The 22,088-nt window shown below is 39.3% G+C and overlaps 1 protein-coding gene across 1 annotated transcript; it reads right to left on the bottom strand.

The window, feature by feature from the left end:
- Positions 1 to 8,226: 8,226 nt before the first annotated feature.
- On the bottom strand, positions 8,227 to 12,340 carry egr1 (early growth response 1). The gene is made up of 2 exons (XM_027154719.2): positions 11,655 to 12,340; positions 8,227 to 10,889 (listed from the first exon to the last, which is right to left on the bottom strand). Exons 1-2 carry the CDS (start codon positions 11,854 to 11,856, stop codon positions 9,544 to 9,546), a joined length of 1,548 nt encoding a protein of 515 aa, XP_027010520.1. The 5' UTR covers positions 11,857 to 12,340; the 3' UTR covers positions 8,227 to 9,543.
- Positions 12,341 to 22,088: the final 9,748 nt, after the last annotated feature.

The raw sequence follows: 22,088 nt of genomic DNA, 5'->3' as shown, positions 1-22,088 counted from the left end.
CCCATAGTGATTACTCAGAACTTCCCTGCACATGTGATTGCATAAGTATTTGCCCCCCACTGTTAGACTACCACTAAACTGGTACTTTTGTACAGAGACATAGTTACAGCATGCTAGAAAATTATTACTTATCATTAGCACATATTGACAGTAGCGTCTTATTCAGTAGTGCTCAAGGTTTCTCCCTAGTGGAATACCAGAGACAAGCTCTCCTTTTTTTTCCAGTTTAATTATATTCCATATAAACCATGCTTTTTTCAAAGAACACAAGTATTCAATTCAATATGCTTGTAAATATTGATTTTGAGTATATGGAATGAGCAAATAATACATGGAAATGAATTTTAAAATACTCGTAAAACATCTAAAAGGGTTCTTCAGTTTCTCTGGATTAAAAAAAACTGTGAGAACATCACAGAGGATTATTTTTCTCTTCAGGTTAGATTCCAATTAAAATCTGTTTAGAAAGCTTTGTGTACAAAATACCGATCCCATGAAGCTGTCTACGCTCGGTTCTTGAGCTAATCTGAAGGCCACATGATGTTTTGATGTCTGTAGCTATTGATGCTTCAGAACGTCTGAGACTTCTGCGCACTGTGTGCCTCAGCATGCTCTGATCCTGCTCTGTGATTTTACATGGGTTACTACTTCGTGGCCGAGTTACCTTTGCTCCCAATTGCTTCCACTTTCTTATAAATACCTCTAACACGTTGACCGTGGAATATTTAGTCATGAGGAAATTTCACAAATGGATTTATTGCTCAGGTGGCAACCTATCACTGTACCACGTTTGAATTATCCAGAAAGCGATTCTTTCACAAATGTTTGTAGAAGCAGTCTGCATGCCTAGGTACATGTCTATATATATACCTGTGGCCATGGATGTGATTTGAACACATTGAATACAATAGAAGGGTGTTCCAAAACTTTTGGTAACATAGTGTATATTGGATTTGAACCGGTTCATGGGTGACGTTTTTGAAGCCTTTGCTCTAGAACCGGTATTTTATCTACAACACAGTAACAAACAGGAAAAAGAAGCAGTTATAAGAGGGATTATTTTTGATGCTCCAAGGCATTAGTTAGTCTATTGCATTGTCAAACTCAATAGCTAAAACTAAAACTAACTGTTTTTTGAGTCAAATAATTTTCTGACATGGTTAATAATAGTGAATATATTTTCCATGCGTGTGTGTGTTTGTGTGGGTGTGTGTGCAAGTATAGGGCAGGTGTGAGGATGCTGCTGGCCTCTCTTCTCTGTAATTGGCAGGAGCTGTGTGTTACACGGAGAAGGCGGATTGGCATAACCGGTGAGAAGGCACGGCTGGAAATAGCAGAAGACGTGTGTGAAAGTGCCGGAACATTCCCAGAGCTCCAAACTCATCGAGCGCCAGAGAGCCAGACAGAAGACAGACCAGCCGATGAGGCAACAGAGCAGGTAGAGTGTGAAAACATACATAGTTTGCAACAGATTACTCAAGTTCCATACATAGCTGTATGAATTTTGGCAGCGTGGGAACAACAAACCTCTCATTTGACAGACTATAATTGCTTAAACGTTGTCCGAAGTCAATCTCTTGCATTCCTTAGCGCTTATCTGCACAAAAGAGGAGCGTGACATTACATAAAAATGCAGCCTCTCCTTCTCAGCTAGCAGACGTGTAGCGTGTCTGAGCTGATGCACCTCCTGAGGAGCAGACTGAGTGTCAGAAATAGTGGGTTGACATTCTGAGACTTTTTTTCCCCACACAGCAGGGCAAACATGATGCATTGTTTTATTTCTAATAATGAGTGAGCAAATATGACATTCGTTCAAACTGTAGTTGCATTTGCTTTATATTTATACACCTCGGTCGCTATAGTAACGCCACAGCATGGGGCAGGTGTTACTTGGCTAATTGGCTACTTACTAGTTTCAGCCTCATATACTAAGTGGCCTGCAGCATGTATTTTTCTTTACACATTTCTGACCACAAGCTTCAGAATCTTCTGCAATCTGATTGCCTCTCTTTGCACACGTCCTTTCGCCGGTGTCTGACAAGGAAACAAACTTTTTATGGCAAAAGCTGTTACAACATGATGTTTCAGAGTTCATCTTATCGGAAAAAGTACACATAGTTCTTCAAGAGTTTAGTTAGCGTAAAAAAAATAAAAAATAACCATGTTTGTGATAAAAAAACTCAATGGTGTTTGGACGCTGAAACATCGGTAACAAATCACGACATGCAGCTAACACGTCAAATCAAATGAATTAAGTGACAACACGATACGTATTATAACTTATAGTAACTGTGTGTCTGAAGATCTACAACTACAATCACATTTTCAACTAAAGATTGTCACATTTGTCAGAACCCCTTAATCCACAATGACATATTTTACCTCATTTAAAAATATGATCAGAGCAATTAAGGGTCCTGCTCAAGAGCCCAGCAATTTTAGCTGGACCAGGGATTTGAACTCACAACCTTTCAATCGGTAGTCCAACACCTTCCCCATTAAGCTACTACAACTCATCAAAGGCTCCCCAAAAAAAAAAAAAATCTCACCACCTTCTCAGTGCCTTTCTGTCACTGCTACATTAGATAGATAGATAGATAGATAGATAGATAGATAGATAGATAGATAGATAGATAGATAGATAGATAGATAGATACTTTATTGATCCCAGAGGAAATTCAAGCATCCAATAGCAATATACAGAGAAAAAGGATTATCAAAACACAAGTAACACAAGTAACCCCCCCTCCTTCCCCACCCAAGCATAATATTCATTCATTCATTCATTCATTCATTCATTCATTCATTCATTCATTCATTTTCTACCACTTTATCTAAACTTCTCGTGTCACGGGGAGCCTGTGCCTATCTCAGGCGTCTTTGGGCATCAAGACAGGATACACCCTGGACGGAGTGCCAACCCATCGCAGGGTGCATAATATATTATATAAATTATATTTAATATAAAAAAATGTAAATGTAAAATGTCATTAACTCAAGTTGAACAGTTCACCATAATGTCAGACTTCTTACACTTAATTGAAATAAATGTATTCCATTTTCTTCTTACACAAAGCAGAAAGCTTAAAAATGTGGCCAAGAAACAATTTGGGACTTTGTCAGTCACTGTGTTTCCTCTTCAGGCTCATTTGGAGAAAGGCGTGAGAACGATGACACAGATGTTTACCAGTGAAATATGTGAGATATAAACACTGACAGGGAGAAATTACATGTGATATCAGCTGCTGCAGTGCTGGACTGCTCATGCGAATGCAGCTGCCTGTGTGTTATTATTATTGTGTGTGTGTGGGGTGGGGGGTTCGGCACACTGGCGGAAACCGAATCCATTATTGATGAGGCAGGGAGCAGGTGTGTGTGCCTGTGTGGATGTGTGTGTGTGTGTGTGTGTGTGTGTGTGTGTGTGTGTGTGTGTGTGTGTGTGTGTGTGTGTGTGTGTGTGTGTGTGTGTGTGTTAAGCCATTTACACCAGTTACACCAGTAGTGGCGGTTTTCAGCAGCTTCAGCAAGGCTACACACACACACCCACACACACACACACACACACACACACACACACACACACACACACACACACACACACACACACACACACACACACACACACACACACACACACACAGAAACGCTCATGCAGCTCCTAGCTTGTGTTATCCACCTGAACAGCTGCATGGTTAGTAACAGCAGGAAAAGGCAAGGAATAGAAGAGAAACACTTTAGGGTGAGAATTTATGAGGAAAGTCAATGAGGCACAGAGCGAAATCAACATGTGGCTGTGCGATAATGGACATACAGCAGAGGAAGGGGGTGTGTGGGGTTGTACAGTGCATAATATATGGCATGAATAACAGTAATAGAGAAGAAGAAAAAATATAGATGTAACAGATTAAGATCTAGACCAGTTAATATACAGACACAGTTTTTGGTTTAATCTGTAACACTGATCATACTTATCACGGTTTTGAAGTGATAATCAATGTTAGCATTATCGCTTCTGTTAAGCAGTTGTTGCTAAGCTACCAACTATAGACCCCTGCTGTTGCTGTACTGAAATTTCAGTCCTAATTGCTGCATGTTCTCTCTAGAAGAATTGGACCAGTGGCCACTGAGACCTGTACAAGTGTAGACAAAGAAGCTTTCATGAGCTTTATGTGATCTGTTGTTTAGTTGGTAGCATGTTTACCCTTACGCCTTAAGGGTTAGGGGTATGATTCCTGCACATACCCTTATGTGGGTGTGGGGTTTGCCTATTCTACATGCGCTTTAGGTTTTTTCTTTGGATACTCTGCTTCCTCCCTAAGTCCATACACATGCATCGTAGGCTCTAAGTTGTTCAAGATGTGTGATTGTGATGTGTGATGGGTAGGCACCCTGTTCAGGGTGTCCCCTGTCTTGTGCCTCGAGTGGTGTGTGATAGACTTCACATTTACTGCAACCTTGTGTAGGAAAAGTGGTACAGAAAATGGATTGACGGACGGATGGACACGCTCTGAAGGAATAAGCAAAAGACGTCCATGTTTTTTGTTCCCCCCACTTCACACCTGAAGTCTGAAATGACATTTCACCTTTCGTAACAACGTGCAAGTCACCGCTCACAAAGTACCACAAATACAGCAGTAAGATGGAGGATGCTGCAGTTCCTCTGTATCCAGCTGCGTTCTTTTTTTTTTCTTATTAACATGAAAAGAAAGGGATCAAATGACTGTTTATAGCTGATAGACCATAAGTACACACAACACTCATTTTAAAGATGTATCATGACATAAATGTACTTTTAGATAGATAAAAATGTACGATTTTGTTTGTTATTTAATAATAAATGCAATGCAATCATTGGCAAACTATTGTGGAGTAGAAAAAAAAAAGAAACACTCTGCGATGTGCTATTTTGAAAAGATACTACTGTAATAAAATAGCGTTGTCAGTTTATTAGGTACATTGTGTGTTATGTAGCTTTATGTGCAGATATTTTAATGTGCAATCATAAGCATCTTAACACTTCTATACACCTCTCTATCCCTCTCTCTATCTCTCTCCCTGTCACTGGTACATTAAAGCCAGGCCCTAATCACTGCAGGGACTTAGGCAATGATCTGCTTATCAAACAGCATATTTCAAAAAGGGATCTTAAAAGGCCCGAGGGCGAAGCTGCAATAAGGAGGCATTTGTAGCAGGATGAAAGGGCGAGCGAAGGAGCCGCAGATGGACCTTGCATCAGAATAGGCAGGGGTCTTATTAGCATATCCAGTTTAAGTGCGCACAGAGATGGAGAAACAAGGGGAAAGCGACCGAGTGCACACTTCATTTTTTGTCCCAGCACACTAGGCCCAAAAAGAATGGGAGAACAAACACATATTTTAACAAGGCTCAAGCCTTGAAGTGGGACTACATTTGGGGAATCGATGAGCTAGCGTCATAGCAAGTGTGAGAAAAGGAAGGGTGTATCATCTCTCTCTCTATCCTTTTCTCCTTCATTCGCTCTTTTCCCGCTAGCAGAACAGCCCCAGTGTGTGTCTTCTCGACAACTTTGATAAGAGCAAGACGCACTCAGACGCTCTGAGAAGCAGCAAATGGAAAATGTTTTGAACACATCCAGCATGGTTGAAAGCACTATCCATTGCTCTCAAGTTGGACGTGATGAGCACGTTGTTACAAAAGTTGCCTTTAAACTCGCAGCCGGATGGCAGCTTTGAAACCATCCTCCCCTGTGGCTCTATTTAGTCCTGGCACAGATGCACAACGCGGTGCTGTGAAGCCGATCCAAAAGGAGTTTAAGCTCAGAACGTTCTGAAGTGACCGCACATCTGGGATCGTCGTGGCGTGTGAGACAGTGACCTGTTGTATACCAGTTTGGGAGACAGAGAAATAAAAAGAAAAAACTTAAGGAAATGTGAAACAACTTCATGCCAACATCTATTTTATTTTTTTTATGTAGATTTGTATTTTTGTGTCTTTTTTTTCTGATATATAATTACACATCCTTTCAATTAGCTTCATTATAGTAAGTGAAAAGGTCGAACAACTACTGGATAAATCCCTTAATGTGTGTTTCTCTTGTAATACTTATTTCTTCATCACAGCATTTAGGTTTATAATATTTTTAGACATTGTCCTGTTTATTCTTATAAAGTCTACAAAGCACTTGCTCTGTAAAGGTAAATGTACATTTAATAATGATGTATAATTCTTTCTGAAATCCCCCAAATTCAGGTTTGCCATATTTATAAATATGGTATTAAATATATTTATCGTCTCAGTGTGTATCTATAAGTGTGTATTCACAGCACTCTATTCTAGTCCTTCTAACTCACAGCGTAAAACAACAGATATATCCGGTGCCATTTATAGACAATCATTCTGGGATTTTGAGACCAATTACCTTAATTATGTTGCTTTTTTTTTGTTATTTTTCTTAACCTCCTCTCTTGTCATTCCACTTCTTGCTATGTTTGCATTTGTGCTTATTTTGTGGTAGGATTGCTGGTACCAGTATTGCTTCATACTTTGGGAAAATCCCACCCATACTCACCAAGCTGTTCCTCCATCCCAGCTCTGCAGTCACAACATACATCGTTCAACATCTTTCCATGTGGATTGTGAACATCTGAATGAGGATCTCCTGTACACTTAGAGCATGTATGAGAAGAAATGTACTTCACTACACTGTGATTAGTTTATAGATCACTAAAACCTAATCTCTTATTGTCTGCGTATGTGTTCCTTCATATTGATTTATAAACAATCTTGCCGCTCGTACATGTCCACCGAATCTGGATGCTGATTCTGTTGGCGCTTCGATAAAAAAGAAAATAGGGTCAGAGAGCAAGCTTTCAATTTCCTGTGATCTTTTAGCCAGCATAGCAATGAACTCCAGCAGTTTGTCATTACCCTTTTGTCAAGGAGTCAGCGTGGCAGCGTAGAGTTGAGAAATATTAGGGTTAATCTTAAAAGCGGTCTGGATAATGAAACCTGGGCTCGTGAGCACATTTCAAGGGCTTCATATAATTATACGTCTTGGTGTATAATTAATTAAACCCAAAGCTGCTTGCATTCGGTGCAAACACAATCACATGTCTTTTGATAACTTGCTCATATTCGTGATGCCATGCAGCCTTTTGATCAGCTGATAATGAGTAGAAGGAGGGTGTGATCTCTGTTAGCACATAAATACTAGATCTAACCGTACACCAGACTCCTTGTGAAGTCTTTATCTGCTACATCATTTATTATTCATGTGCAGTTTAATTCTATTTGAATATGTATACAGTAGCTAAGTCATTTAAATGTTTGTTCTTTGTTGGTGATTTTATAGCGTTTACGAAACGATACGCCAACTTACAGAAGGGCTCACTGAAAAGTAGGGACACCAAGTTGGAGGGTTCTTTTAGAATCATTTATGAGTTTTCTTCTTCTTCTTCTTCTTCTTCTTCTTCTTCTTCTTCTTCTTCATATTATTATTATTATTATTATTATTATTTCAAACTGAATTATTTCTGAAATCTATACTCTATTTGGTTTTAAAATATCAATAAAAGTATAAATTATATTAAATATACCATTTTAATACAAAAGGCCCATTGCTCTCAAACATAATGTAGTTTTTTGTAAGAAAGGTACCTTTTTTTGTAAGAGAGGTTTTATTGGTCAAGTACATTATATAGAACCCCAAGAAATCTCTTTTTTCAATAGTGTATATCAGACTTATACCAATAGCATAAAGCAATTTTGGTATAATATGTTTGGTTATATAAGATAAATAAATGTCTGGAGCAACGATGCACAAAGAATGCTTTTTTTTTTTATTGAATTCCATCCAGATAGTCCTGATGGTTAGATCAACTGAACTGAATGAATTTAATTATTTATAGATTTTATATTATTATTTTATAAATCATTGCACTTAATCAAAATTTCTAAAAATAGACAATAAATCTGAAAAAATATGAGAACATAGTACTTAACATATATTGATGAATATATATGTATTTTACATAAGGTATGTGTATTATCTTATATAAATAAAAAACATCTTTATACCAAAAAGTTATAAGTTGGCTAAAGTTATAAATGAAAGTATATGAAAACCTCCGAAATATGATAATAGCTGATATGATAATAATGATAATAGTTTTTTTTTGAGCGCTGTCTGTGAAGCCATGTGTGAAACTATTCAGTTCTGTTGCTAAGCAATTAAACATGAGACAAAGATTGAACATTGTATATATATATATATATCTATACATATATATTCTATATATATATGTATATATATATTTTTTATTTTATTCATGTATCTGTTTAGGAAGGATATCTTGTACATCAAATATCCCATTGGCAGTTAAGCGCATTCAATGTGTTTAGAAGCCAAAACAGTCACTTTTCTAAACAAACACAAATACAAAATAAAAATAACAACAAAATAATGGACTGCATGTAAATAACATACAAAAAATCCCATGCCTACTCAGTAGGTAACTACAGCATTCCAAATCCTGTAGATATGTACATTTCAGTTACAAAAATATAGATTTCTTTTTTGCTTACATCCCAAAAACATGAAGCAGTGCCCTCATATTGTTTCCCTTCGTTCCTTGAAATGACTTACTGAATAAAGGAAAAAAAAAAGAAGAAGAAAATAAAAATCCCTTAAACCTTAAGGCCAGATGCAAAGCATCCACTCGCTCGTATCTGTCAGAATATCTGCAAAGGCTTCTCAAAAGGCACCGAAAATTTCGAAGATTTGATGCTTTTTTTTCTCTGTAATAATTCCCTCCATTTAGCAGACCTTTTTATGTCACATTTGAAAGAAAAAGAAAGAGAGAAAGAGAGAGAACGAAAAAGTACCAGCGGATGATATTTACAAAACAAGAGAAAGTAACATTACTCTTACACATGCGTCAGAATACGTAAGTGCTCTTTATCCAAACAGAGTCAAAAAACTTATCACAGCATTTTCACTACGTACTACAGAAGGTATAAAATATGGCCCTGCTCAATTTAGGATAATACAATGAAAATATTCAAATCAATTTTCACAACAATGGTACTAAAAAGTAAAAACAAACAAATAAACAAAAAACCTCAAACATGGCACGTGTACAATATACATATACTGTAGCTTATGTATATTATTTAATGTCTGTATGTAAATGCCTACTGAGGACATTTAAGCTTGAAACCTGCAGGCATTAGTTTACAACAAGAAGGTCCTTTTCCTTGTTTATCTTTTTACACTCAGGAGGAAAATCAAGAAACTTTCCAAAACCTGTTGCTTTACTTTGTTGTCCTTAAGAAGTCTTGAAAGCCTCGTGTTTGAGGCAAAAGAATAAAAGATAAAATGTCCCTTTTCTTTTCAAATGTCTTTGAGTCCTTGACTGTTTAATTCAACGTCATGGAGATTGTGGCCTGAAAAGTGCTTTTGCAGAAGGGAAATTTAAAAGATTACCAAGTCTGTTAACACTTTCTCACCCTCTCAGATGGGAGCGAATGTGATGGACAACCTGGAGAACAGGATGGAGGACGGTCTCAGCAGATTTCAGCTGTCCGTGGAGAAAGGGATGCCTGCAAGTCAGTCATCGGAGTCGTCACGGGAGAGCTGTAGATGTTGCTGGCCACAGAGTTGGCGTAGGAGGTGGCTACTTGGGTCTGGAAGGTGGTGGAGGGAGATGGATAAGTGGTGGCTATGGAGGGAGAGGGGTAGGATGTATGCACAGGAGAGGAATAGCAGGAGGCTACTGGAGAAGAAAAGGATGAGACTGGAGACGGGTAGGAGGCGATTGGAGATGAGTAGCTTGAGACGGGTGAGGGGACTGAAATGGATACAGAGGTGATGGAGTTCTGGATGGTGGTGGAGACTGAGGTGACTTTGTCAGCCTTCTTGTCCTTCTGCCGCAGGTGGATCTTAGTGTGGCGCTTGCGCTCGTCACTGCGGGCAAACTTGCGCCCGCAGATGTCACAGGCGAAAGGCTTCTCACCAGTGTGTGTGCGGATGTGAGTGGTGAGGTGATCGCTGCGGCTGAAGTTGCGCATGCAGATACGGCACTGGAAGGGTTTCTGGCCCGTATGAATGCGGATGTGGCGTGTGAGCTCATCAGAACGAGAGAAGCGCCGCTCGCACGTCTCCACGGGGCAGGCGTAAGGCCGCTCATGTGGTGGTGTCTTGCTTGGCCGATTTGGGTACTTGCGCACGCGGCTGGGCTTAATGAGCTGCGCCTGGTAGACACTCTTCAGCTCCTGTGAGCCCGTCTGTGTGGCGAAGGCCTTGATTGTAGAGAGCGGTGTAAGTGAAGGCTGCTGCGTTTGAAAGGGCTTCTGCTCAGCTGGAGCCAGGCTGATCTCGCTCTGCTGTTGGGGAAACAGGTAATCAGGGATCATGGGAACAGGGAAGCTGGCACCACATGCCTTGCTGCTGGGGTAAGCCGGAGGTGGGTATGGCAGGTTGCTGCCCACCACAGATGGGAAGTTGGCAGTAGGCTCAGGGAAGATGTCAGGGCTGGCACTGGAGTAGGTCGGTGCAGCTGAATAAATGGGGTTGGGCTCACTCTGATGCACTGAGCAACTCAGGCTGGGGCTGGATGTTGATGAGGACGATGTTGAAGAAGAGGTGGAAGAGGAGGACGAGCTTGAAGTTGAAGCCGGTGAGGAGGAGGGAGTGACTTGAGCTGTTGAAGATGTGATGGAAGTGGCGGAGTGGTTGACACCAACCAATCCGCTGACCAGGTTGAACAGAGGCTCCGCCCACAGGCTGTTGCTACAGTTGGCAGGTTCCAGGGTAAAGCGGCCCGTGTAGGAGATGGGGGGCAGCCGCTGAGGAGCATAACTCTGCTCAGCCAGGGACTTCTCACAGCTCAGGGAAATTTCAGGGAGAGTATCTACAGAGACAACGACAAAAAAAGACAGAAAGTTGAGCACCACGTTTTGGATGAATGTTTCCCTCTCGGCTGCTCTGAGACACATTAATGCACATTAAAGAGCCCTGGGGTGTTTAAGATGGGAGACCCTGCTGGAAGCAGAGTCTGTGTTTCCCCACTCTCTCAGACAAAGCAGCAGGTGCTTATGAAGAAGCAGAAGGATCTCCCCCCTACTAAACACATACACACACATTCGCTGCTGAGCTCTCCCCAACACACATTTATTGAGCTCCCTCAGAGACAAGCACTTGAGCCAGCACAAGCATCTGCATTTATGCGCTCTCTTTCTGTCTGTCTCTCTCTCTCTTTCTCTCTCTCTCTCTCTCTCTCTCTCTCTCTCTCTCTCTCTCTCTCTCTCTCTCTCTCTTCCCCACTCTCACAGCTCTTCAATTCCATTACATGGCTAAAAGCAGCTGATAATTTAATCAATCTGCAGTTCAGCTGGTGCATAAAAAAGCCATTTAAATGAACCTGCACGTTTTAGGTATCTAATTGCAATCTGCACATCTGATGTCTTAATGATTCATTTTAAGGATAAGTTAGTTCATAAAAATGCTTTGATAGATAGATCACTATATAGAATGATAAGTTCCAAACAATGCTGTATCAGGATTTTGTTCAAAATTAAATTTCTTGCATTCAATGTTTTCTTTTTATCTCCTTCATCCTTCTGCAAAAGATATAGAATTCAACACAAAGCAGAGTGAATAATGTCTGAGCTCTTACCTCCATTCAGGTGGTCGTATTGCTCGCCGGGTTCCCCAGAGACAAAGCCATTGCCCTCGTGTGCGGAGGCGTTCAGGATACCCACAGAGTTGAGCATGATCATCTCCTCCAACTTGGGGTAGTTATCCATGGGGGAGTGAGGGAAGCTCAGGGGGTCTGAGATCTGCAGAGCAGGAAGGAGCTCCGTCTTGGCTGCAGCCATCTCTCTCTGGAGTGTGTGTGGCTTGCAGAGTATCGTACAGTGACAGATCAGCAGGTAGCCCCTCTGGGACGAGAACGATGAAGATGCTTCGTTGCCTCTTCTTCCTCTCTCTGGCTGACCTTCCTCACTGTGTCTTGCTTGCTTTCGTTCCTTGTTGCTTTGTCCAAAAGGGTAAGAAAAATCCACCTTTTTCTCCCTCAAAAACGGATGATTCAGTGTGTCCTTCTAATCATAACACATCAAAACGTCAATTTCTGAATTTTAACATGAAACCTTTTACAACAAATTGAGTCTTGTACTATTTCTCAGACGCTTTGCTTCTGTTGTTGTTGTTGTTGTTGATATTATTATTATGATTATTTTCAGTTCAATACTTTGTTGTTTTGAACTGTATTTAGAGATTATATCGCACAATGTTGTCTAACAGCTATCTATCTGCCGTTGAGTCGCTTGGGCTCTCAGCGCTCTTTCCTCCGCGCCCGAGGTTCCCTAAGCCTTTATATAACACTCCCTCGTGACGTAGATGTCCATATATGGACTGGAGGAAGCCCATATTTAGGCACTGCAGCCGAGGACACATGACACTCGGCCAAGGGAGAAAAAGAGGCGCATCGGGGAGCTTTTGAACTTAAATGTCCGTGCAATAAATGGAAAGAAAAACGTCCGTTCTTTCTCCGCTGCAAAATCGTCTCAGTTAAACCCGAAAAGCAAAACGCTCTTGGTAATATTCGGGTTTCCCTGTCGCGCACCAGCCGGAAGACCCCGCTCCGCCATGCCATATAGGGTCATGACTACATAAGGACCGATTCCGGTGGGTTTCCACTTCCATGCCCTTTTTTGGAATTTCCTGGTGTCGCTCTGCCAGAGAGCGAAAGACAGAGAGACACAGAGACACACACACACACACACACACACAGAGAGAGAGAGAGAGAGAGAGAGAGAGAGAGAGAGAGAGAGAGAGAGTTTGGATTGCAGCTGAAGTCCAGCACAATAATTCATGTCAGCACAATTTTATATAGAAACGACTTTTCTCTCCAACCAACCATGCGTTATAATTAATGCACAAATGAGATAGGAGTCTGTATTTCTTTATTTTGTTGTACACAGGGAGCATTTTGCACGCAGGATATATATTAAGGTGAATGTTCGCGTTCACAGCAGCAACAAGCAACAAACAGGACAACACAACACTTAACGTAGGAGGCATAATGGTTGGTTTGGGACACAGCCAGAATCTTGTGGGTTAATTGCGGTTATTTGTATAGAGAGTTAGTACTACAGGGTTTATTAGTGGAAACACGCTCCTGAAGTCTCACTCTCACGGTGCAGATGTTGCTGTTAGAACTACAGTCTCCCAGCGTTTAGTGGAAATCCTCCATCTAAAATATCTATCTATCTATCTATCTATCTATCTATCTATCTATCTATCTATCTATCTATCTATCTATCTGTCTGTCTGTCTGTCTGTCTGTCTGTCTGTTTATTATTATTATTATTATTATTATTATTATTATTATTATTATTATTATTATTAATTACTGAATACACTGTATGCATGTATGCATTAAAGCATTACACTGGCTGTATTAAGCTTGCTGCACCTTTCTGGGTAAAGTGAGACTGCAGGCAGGGTTGCCAGTTCATATCAAATGCTTGCCGGCCAATCATGATTTACAACCTCTTTCCCAATTCACTACAAGCCAGTACAATAATTAACTGAACTTAATCATATATAAATGGAATTCTACTTCAGTGGGAACTGTGCTGCTGGTTTACATATTTTTAGATCTGTAAATGTCAGTGTATATACAGTATGTGAATATATATCCATTGTGGTGGCTTAGTAGGTAGAGCAAACTGGTAACAAATGAATCAAGCGATTGTATTCATTATTTATGCTAGCCTGAGGCTATTTTTCAAAGGCCAGTTTGATTAAAAATAAAACCATTGGTTGGTAAACCAAACAATTTGGCAACTCCGCTTGCAGGTTGCTGTTGCTGACATGGCAAGGGTCCTATAATCAGATTAATTGCAGGGGGGTAGTGTTTTTCTGGCTCATATGAAGGTATCCTCCCCGTCAGTCAGAACACACACTCATGCATTTGCAAAATCCTGAAAAAAGTGCAGTACAAAAAAAAAACGCACTGATCTTAGTGCAGGGACTTTGCAGAGGACAGATCGATGGGCCTTTGCTGACTCAGTGCAAGTGCGGCGCCTCTCTTACACTTTGAAATAGAAGAAATTACCCCTGGGCCTACAGTGATGAGACTTTGCTTTCGGGGGAGAAATGCAATGATTTAATTACACTTTTTGTAGTGATTTAATTATGCACCTTTAGATTTAACCCGTGTAATTTGGTGATTGAAACACACAGGCAAAATGCATTTTGGCAGAGAGAAGCATCAGTTTAAGTGTCCTTTTAGTAATTGCAAGCCTCTGTAAGAGGGCCTGATGAGGAAAGTGATATCAGTTAATAGTCGAATCACAGGGCTTCCCAGGGAAATGCCTACACATCCCTAATGTAATGCTATCTATGAATATTACTAAGGCACTGAAAATACATTAGTGATAAATACCTGAGGTATTTTCAATATAGCCCCAAATTAAAATAATATTTTATTATGAGTGCCCATTTAAACTGAGTTTCCGGTTTATTACTTACTATTCATAGTAGATCTTATAAAATGGCAAATTAGGGTGTCACAGTGGTTTAAAAGTGGAGCATTGCTGCGTCACCTCCCCAGAGCCTCTAATTCGATCATGACCTCAGGTTGCCATCAGTATTTTCCCTGACTCTGCATGGGTTTTCTTTTGGATTCTCTAGTTTCTCCCATTTGCAAAAAAACCCCAAAAAACTTTCTGGTTGGTGGAAGCTACTCCAAATATTCCCTAAGTATGAATTTGTGCCTACAAGCTTCCCTGGAATGGACTATTATCCCATCCGGCATGAATTCCTCACAGCCAGTGTTTCAGGCTTTGGATGGTTGTGGCTGTTGAAGATGAATAAAAGTGGTTACAACAAGTTTACTAAGATAACAAGATTAGTAGTTTATACAGAAATATATTGCTAGATCTGTAACAATTAAAAAAGCCTTGTTAAGCAACCCCACAGATCATGTTTCAATGAGCAAAATCCTTGTGTATGAGTTTCTTATACTGTAGATAGAGGTAGAAATGAAAGCCGGGTTGTGGGAGGGTGTTTCCCAACAGGGAAAGGAGGGGGATCCAGACACCCAGGGCCGCGTAGGCAGTTGGTCTAACCTGTTGTGATATAACACTGCTCCAGCCCACATGCTGGTGAAATCCTTATTAGTGTGTGTGTGTGTGTGTGTGTGTGTGTGTGTGTGTGTGTGTGTGTGTGTGTGCATGTGCAAAGGGGGTATCTCCCGGTCCTTGTTACAAGAGGCTGGCTCTCCCCGCACCTACGCAGAAACCCACGCCTCTGTCTGTCCTTACTCACTCGATCACCCATTTGTTAATATTTAATTAAATCCTGCTAGCCTGCCTGGGTGGAGACGGGGGTGGCAGGGATAAGAGAAAGTAAGTGAAAGAGCGAGCAAGCAAGAGAGAGAGAGAGTGAATAAGAGAGAGATAGTGAGAGGAGGGAAAGAGAGAGAGAGATCTTCACACCCCCACACTCAGAAGCAAATACCAGGCATCTGCTGGAATTAATCACTGGCTCTGGCTGGCAGCCTGATGGAGACTCTCTCTAGCTCTCTTGTTCTATTCGCCCACCTTCGCTCACCACCTCCGATCTGTGCTATCCCTGTCATTAGCATAAAGGTGCGTCCAGTGGGGGCGTCCAAAAACAGGCCGGCAAAGGGCTAGACCTCGGATATCTCATGTATCCAACAGTCTATTTCCAGACTTAGGGAGGAAGAAAAAAAGACGTGCGTGTTATCCCATGTTTCAAGGAAGAAAGACTTGTGAGGTTACAAAAGAATTAGATAAGGCATGCAAGTTAAGATTAGGTTAAGCCTCAGAGAAGGCGGGTAAGGGGGTTTGTGTGTGTGTGTGGGGGGTATTATTTCTGTATGACAGTAAGAATCGCTTATTATATAAGAACAGCTGACTTGAAATTATTGAATTTAATGACAACTATTTGTAATTGTGAAGACAGAGTCCCTTGATGGACCAAACTTCAGCTGAGGCAGGAAGTTCATAGTTGGGTGGAAATGTAAACAAGTGCGGGGAAGTTTAGCCACAGAGGAATGGAAAAGATTCAGTAATCATCTGTGTACAATATGTCAACTTCATAAAACGTTTCTTAATGAGATCCGTTAAAGGCATCTAAACTAAATTAAAGTGTGTGAGTTATGAGCAGTCAATCTTAGCCAATTAATGATAGCAAAGATAGGAAAGTAGGGTTAGCAAGCTATCTAATTTAGATCAAATAAACTAATTACAAGCTTCATTTAATGCTAGTGAGCGGATAGGTATGATAGCTAAACATTAAACAGAGCAGCCATTTTGTGTTCAAACACATTAGCTAGCTAGCCAAAACAGCTAACTATTAGCTAGCTTGCAATTATGTTAGTGATATAGCTAGCATTAAGCTGAAACACTGTGGGGAAACTGTTTGCTGTCTTCAAATAATTATGTAAGTATTTACAGTTACAATTAGTGCTTTGGTCCAAGTTTAGATAGTTCAACTTTTTTTTTAAAGTTCTACTTTTATTTTAGAGTGAGAACTTTTAGTTATTTTAGAACTGCTTTTAGTTATACAGGGGCTTCAAATGGTCAGTGTGTAAAGCTGCAGTGTGCATCTAAAACTCTGTTCATATTAAAAATGAATTATTAAAGCTGTGATAAAGACATATCACTTTGGAAACAGGCGTGAAACTCAAGGCCTACAAGCCTCTGGATTGTGTGAACTAACATACTATCGAAACAGCCTGTAATACTGTAATTCTGCTAAACATAGCAACTGTTGGTCAAATTCACACAAAATGTAGGAAGCGTGTAAAAATGAAAAGTCGTTACATTCACTTGGAAGTGAAAGTCTGGGGTTTCAGTAATCTATCTGTACAGATATCAATAGAGACAGAGAACAGGAGAAATGCACCAGGAAACCTGGTCTTAAGTTTTACTAATCTCACAGAATAAAATTCTGACTAGATCCATACACGTCTGCCACATGTTTAAAAATGGCTTCCAAAATATATGTGGTGTTAACTGACCTTTTATTTAATAACGATTAATGAAGCATGAAGGAAGAGTGCTTTTATTGAAGAATTCAACACTGCTACAGTAAAGAAGCTATTGTATGAATAAAGACTAGGAATCTTCTTTTCTTCTTCCAGTCTAAATACAAATACAAGAAAAATAAATGCAATTAACGTACTTGACCTGAATTAGATTAAAGAATCGATAAACATATAATAATGCATTGAAATCATTTTAGCTGTGGTTTTAAACAGACTGCAGTTCTGTTAAACCTGCTGAACAGGACATGCAGTGTTCATAATCATTTGATTGGACCATGTCATTAAACACTAAGGAACTCTTTAAAACCTGTTTAGTTAGCATTAAATGTAGTGAAAAGTGGAAATATCATTTTTGTTTACATTAAGCATGAACACTACACTTTGTATATATACGCTGTTTATAATAATTATTTATAAATTTATGATAGAGCTAATTGCTCTGTATGTATCTTCCTGACACTATAAATTGTGTTTACACAAGCCATGTAAAATGAGTTCAGACTGTCCTGTGCTCTTATAAAGAGTTCAAAATCACCAAAGGTTGTATGTATTAGGTTGTGTTAATGGTTATGGGGTGTGTGCCTGCCTCAGGGAGTATTTGGTGCTTCAGCTCATGTAACATATCATACCACATCATATCATATGTCTGATGTATAAGTGTATGCATTACTTCATGGAGAAATTCCCAAAGAAAACCATTAGCATGTGTGTCTGATATATCAACCTTGCAGCCAAATCTGTGTTTCAGGGTAAAATAATGTATAAAACGTGCAGTCGTTCCTTGCTAGTTATTCGCTCTTAAAATGTTACCTATTGCTCACCCCTCCTGTGTCTTATGCAATGTTTTCTTTCTTTCCACTGTAATACTGGAAGGGCAGAGTGATGACTAAACCAGCTGGCTGGGCTGTTATTGTTCCTGAGAATTCTAGGCGGGCATGACTCAAGTGCATTTTGGGAGACAGGCACTTTCAGATTTGATTTCTGAAATGCCAAAATTTCTGATTAACTCTGTTCATCTACAAACTGTACAAAAAACAGTGAGGAATGAATGTACAGGTCCCAGAATGACACAACACCATCTGATTTTACTAACGAGCTCCTTATCAGGGAGAAAAAACTGATTAGTCAAATTAGATTTCATGGTCTGTGGTTGGAAGAAATACCTGAACACATTGCATGGATTCATCAAGTTTATTTTGCATATGCATGAATGATAAAGTGGAAATAATAGCGTCTTTATACTGTAACAGATGTAGTAAAAGTTAAACGTTTCCAGATAAACAGGACTTTTTGTTCTTCGCTTGCACGGCTGTCAAAGGATTTTTGTATTAAAAAAAATCCTCTGGAATTTTTTTTGTTTTACTACAGCTACTATAGTATATACATTGTATGTCTATTTATTTCAAAAAGCAACAGTTATAGTTTTGTGTGTTGTCTTTTGTTCTACTCTCATCATTAACAGGATTTTAGCTTGACTCAGTTCTTACCTGGCAAACTATCACGAGACTGCAAAGCACGTCCGTAATTTGTCCGCGAGTTACGTAAATGTAAATGCAAGAGGAACTTTACACAAAGTAGCAAAGAACTTTTTATAGCGTAATTTTTTTCAAATAGAAACAAATTTTAGTCAGAATTCTTAACTGTATAAGAATCCTCAATTGGCATTTAACCCATTCAGCTTGGTGCACCCAATCATACTCAGTTGAATGGCGTGGAACCGCAATTACACTGTCACATTGTCACGCTGTGATCAAATGATATATGAAGCTGTTCCTATAAAACTTTCCTAAATAAACAAACACATGCATATACATATAAATATGCATACAGTTTTTAATTTTCCACTTTACAAATTGGAACTTTTGTTTACTCCATAAAGAAAATTTACTCTTGATACACTTATGAAGTCTCTGTACCTCAGGAAGTCTGTTTGTTCATGCGATCTTGGACTCAGCGCTCTGGCCATTTTACTGTTGTGCCTGAGGGCTTCAAGTCCAAACAGGTTAGCATTCCGGACCATGAATTAGCTGATCCGATATCGCCTGCAGGCAGCTGAACCCCAGCTACAGTCAGAAAGCTGGGACACTTCAGAGTCATGCAATATAAACAGCCATCCTAAACAGAGTTGGTCAGAAAGGATAAAGGGGGACATGTGAGCCTCAAACTGTTCTGACAGACAGCATAACAGCTGAGGCTGGATTTGATGGAAGTACTGAATAAATCAGGAAGGACTGTCAGAACAGCTACAGTCACAAGATCACTGGTGGGTGACTCTTTCTTTTAGGTTAATTTACAGTATATGGAACAGAAAAAGCAGCATAAAAAGTCTAGACAGGTGTTAGAGTGGATTTTGTATTAAGCTATAGTAATATACAGTATATGCTATTATCTGTTAGGAAAGATCTAGAATCGGTAGATATAAAGGTATGTGAAGTGTAAGTTTTAAATTGCATCCTCACCACAGATTAGCATAGTAATATCCATCCAAAACATCCGTTTTCTGTTTTACTTACACTTAGAGGTGCAATATGTAGCAGCACAAAGTGAATAATTTTCTTACAACAGCATGTCCCCAAGAGTTTTCATTCTTAATCCATAGCAATTAAAATTTCTAAATTATTAATGGACTTTTTTTTATTAAGGCAAATGTAGCTATATGTTATAGATTGTCTAGGAAAGAAATTCAATAAAATCTGCAGCCTGTAACGTCCTAGTGTAAATCACTCATTTCTGTTAAAGAGGAAACCACTGTCAGAGTTGACGTTATAGAAAATGAACCCAAACCTTTGAGATCCTGAAAGACATGTTTTTGGCAAAAATAAATAAATAAATACCAATTTTTTGTGATTTTTTTGGGGAGGCCTTTTGCCAGAAATTCAATGTTTTCCCAGATTGTCATACATATATTAATATTTAAGCTCAAGATTTTAGGATTAAAAATAACATTCCACATCAACTTGTTACGATGTGCATCGGATTAGCAGACTAATACAGGTTGGCATTGTTAGGGAAAACATGAGCTGTGTGTCTTGTGTTTGTTCTGTGAATTGCTTTTGTTTTTGTGTTTTATTTTCAGCCACTTGCCAGGACAGAAATTCAGCAGTACCAGTGAACAAACACTGACTAAATAATGATAACAGAAAGATTACACTCTGTGTTATCTGCCAAAATAAACACTCGTTTTCAGTGGAACAAAGGTATCACAGCCTGGTTTGGGTGGTAATCTGCCTGTGAGCTTAGCCTAGGATTAAACATTAGTGATAAATTTGACATGTGTGTGGGATGACAGCAGCTTAAAACCTTAAACAACAAATCTTTTTAGACTGCATCGCTTTGGTAGCACTGAAGTCAGTCAACCATCATGAGGTGCGAGAGCAGTCGCTTTTTATTTCCTCTTAGTCATGCGGTCTGGGTCCCCTGCTTTATGCAGCTATGATACAAAGCACACACAGACAAGCACTTTTTGTTCCGTGACCACAGGAAACTAACAGGAGCTCAGTCGACACACAAGAGGCAGTTCACACTCTTCACCCCATGACTGCTGCTGCTGCTGCTGCTGTGTGTTTGCTTTGCACTTCAGCATTAGGCATAGAGAGAGAGAGAGAGAGAGAGAGAGAGAGAGAGAGAGAGAGAGAGAGAGAGAGAGAGAGAGAGAGAAAATGAAAGCGACAGAAAGAATGAGTGAGTGAGAGTACACAAAAATACACCCACTCATGAACGTTTGCACTTACGTGTGGACTTGTACACACTTGTTACCTCCGGCACATGGACCTGTACATGCGATGTACTGTAATTCCCCTTAATGAGTCCAATGGATGTAAGGAATGCTGTATTCAACAGTTTTCAGAGTCTGCATCTATCCTTGCTATAAAAATACAATAGTGGGTTTCGATTCATTTTCAAGATCATCAGTTAAAATGATAGAAATTAAGATTTCTAATACTTAAAGTTATTCTAAAAATTAAAGTAAAAACTCATACACGATCTGCATATCCGTGGAGAGATGATAACGGACTAAAAATGGGCTTTTATACAAACAAATATAATCTATGAAGAATTATATACTTGTTGTTATTATGATGTTTTCTGTAAGCAGAAGGCTATAGAAGGAAGGGTTTATTGAAGGAGTCTCTGGTGTCAGGGTTTACTGCCACAGGAAAACCTTCATTAAAGAAAAGTTTTTTCTTTTGAAAAAAAAAAGCTGAATTTGTGTTTTATGAATTTCAAGAAAGAGAGAAGTAAAGAGATTGGTTAGTGAAGAATTGTTTCGAGCAGTTATTGCGTAAGCGATAAAAGTCTCACAGAATTTCCATGACATTAGCAGTATCTAACTACAGTATTAACGGTTCAGTAGTTAATTAAATGTTGTATCATGGTATTGTTATTATTTAATTTCTTACACAGTAAACAGTGTACAGTAATACATGACTAAGTAAAGAATCCTTTTCTAGTATTGTATTAATCTCTTAATTATCTCAACAAACTAAATATGAACAAATATTAATTGACGTTTGATGACTTTTTGAGTTAAATACACCTGCAGTGACTAATGTTTATTCAATCCGTGACTAAAAATAAATCCACTTGAATTAGCAACAATGAAATTGCTGCATATTTCTGAATGCTGGTCTCCAAGCAGAAAGGTTCAAACTTGCTTTTCAGCCTGAGTTCTGAATTTATTTGCCAGTTAACAGCTTATTAATGAATTAAAGCGTCATGTGCTGGTTTGAAGATTTTTTAATGCAGATGCTGATTGCTTGGCTTATTGAGTTTGTTATTTAAAAAATGAATGAAAAAAGAATTTCATGCTTTGTTCACGGTAACTAAAGAGTATTAATGCTAAATATTGTTCTACCACATTGCTAATTTTCTCTTCCAGTAACGTTAACTCTAATGTAAATGATTCTCTTATTATAGTAACACAGTCAATGTAATATATTAGTGTTTCCAGGGTAACGTCTCATTCGCAGGGACCTGTATGGAGCACAGATCAGATTAGATCTACCTTATCCATGGTAAACAGTT

The sequence above is a fragment of the Tachysurus fulvidraco genome, chromosome 17 (genome assembly GCF_022655615.1).
Source record: "Tachysurus fulvidraco isolate hzauxx_2018 chromosome 17, HZAU_PFXX_2.0, whole genome shotgun sequence".
Classification (NCBI taxonomy): domain Eukaryota; kingdom Metazoa; phylum Chordata; class Actinopteri; order Siluriformes; family Bagridae; genus Tachysurus; species Tachysurus fulvidraco.
Note: the sequence above shows the minus strand (reverse complement) of the source record. Positions and strands in the feature narration are given on the sequence as shown.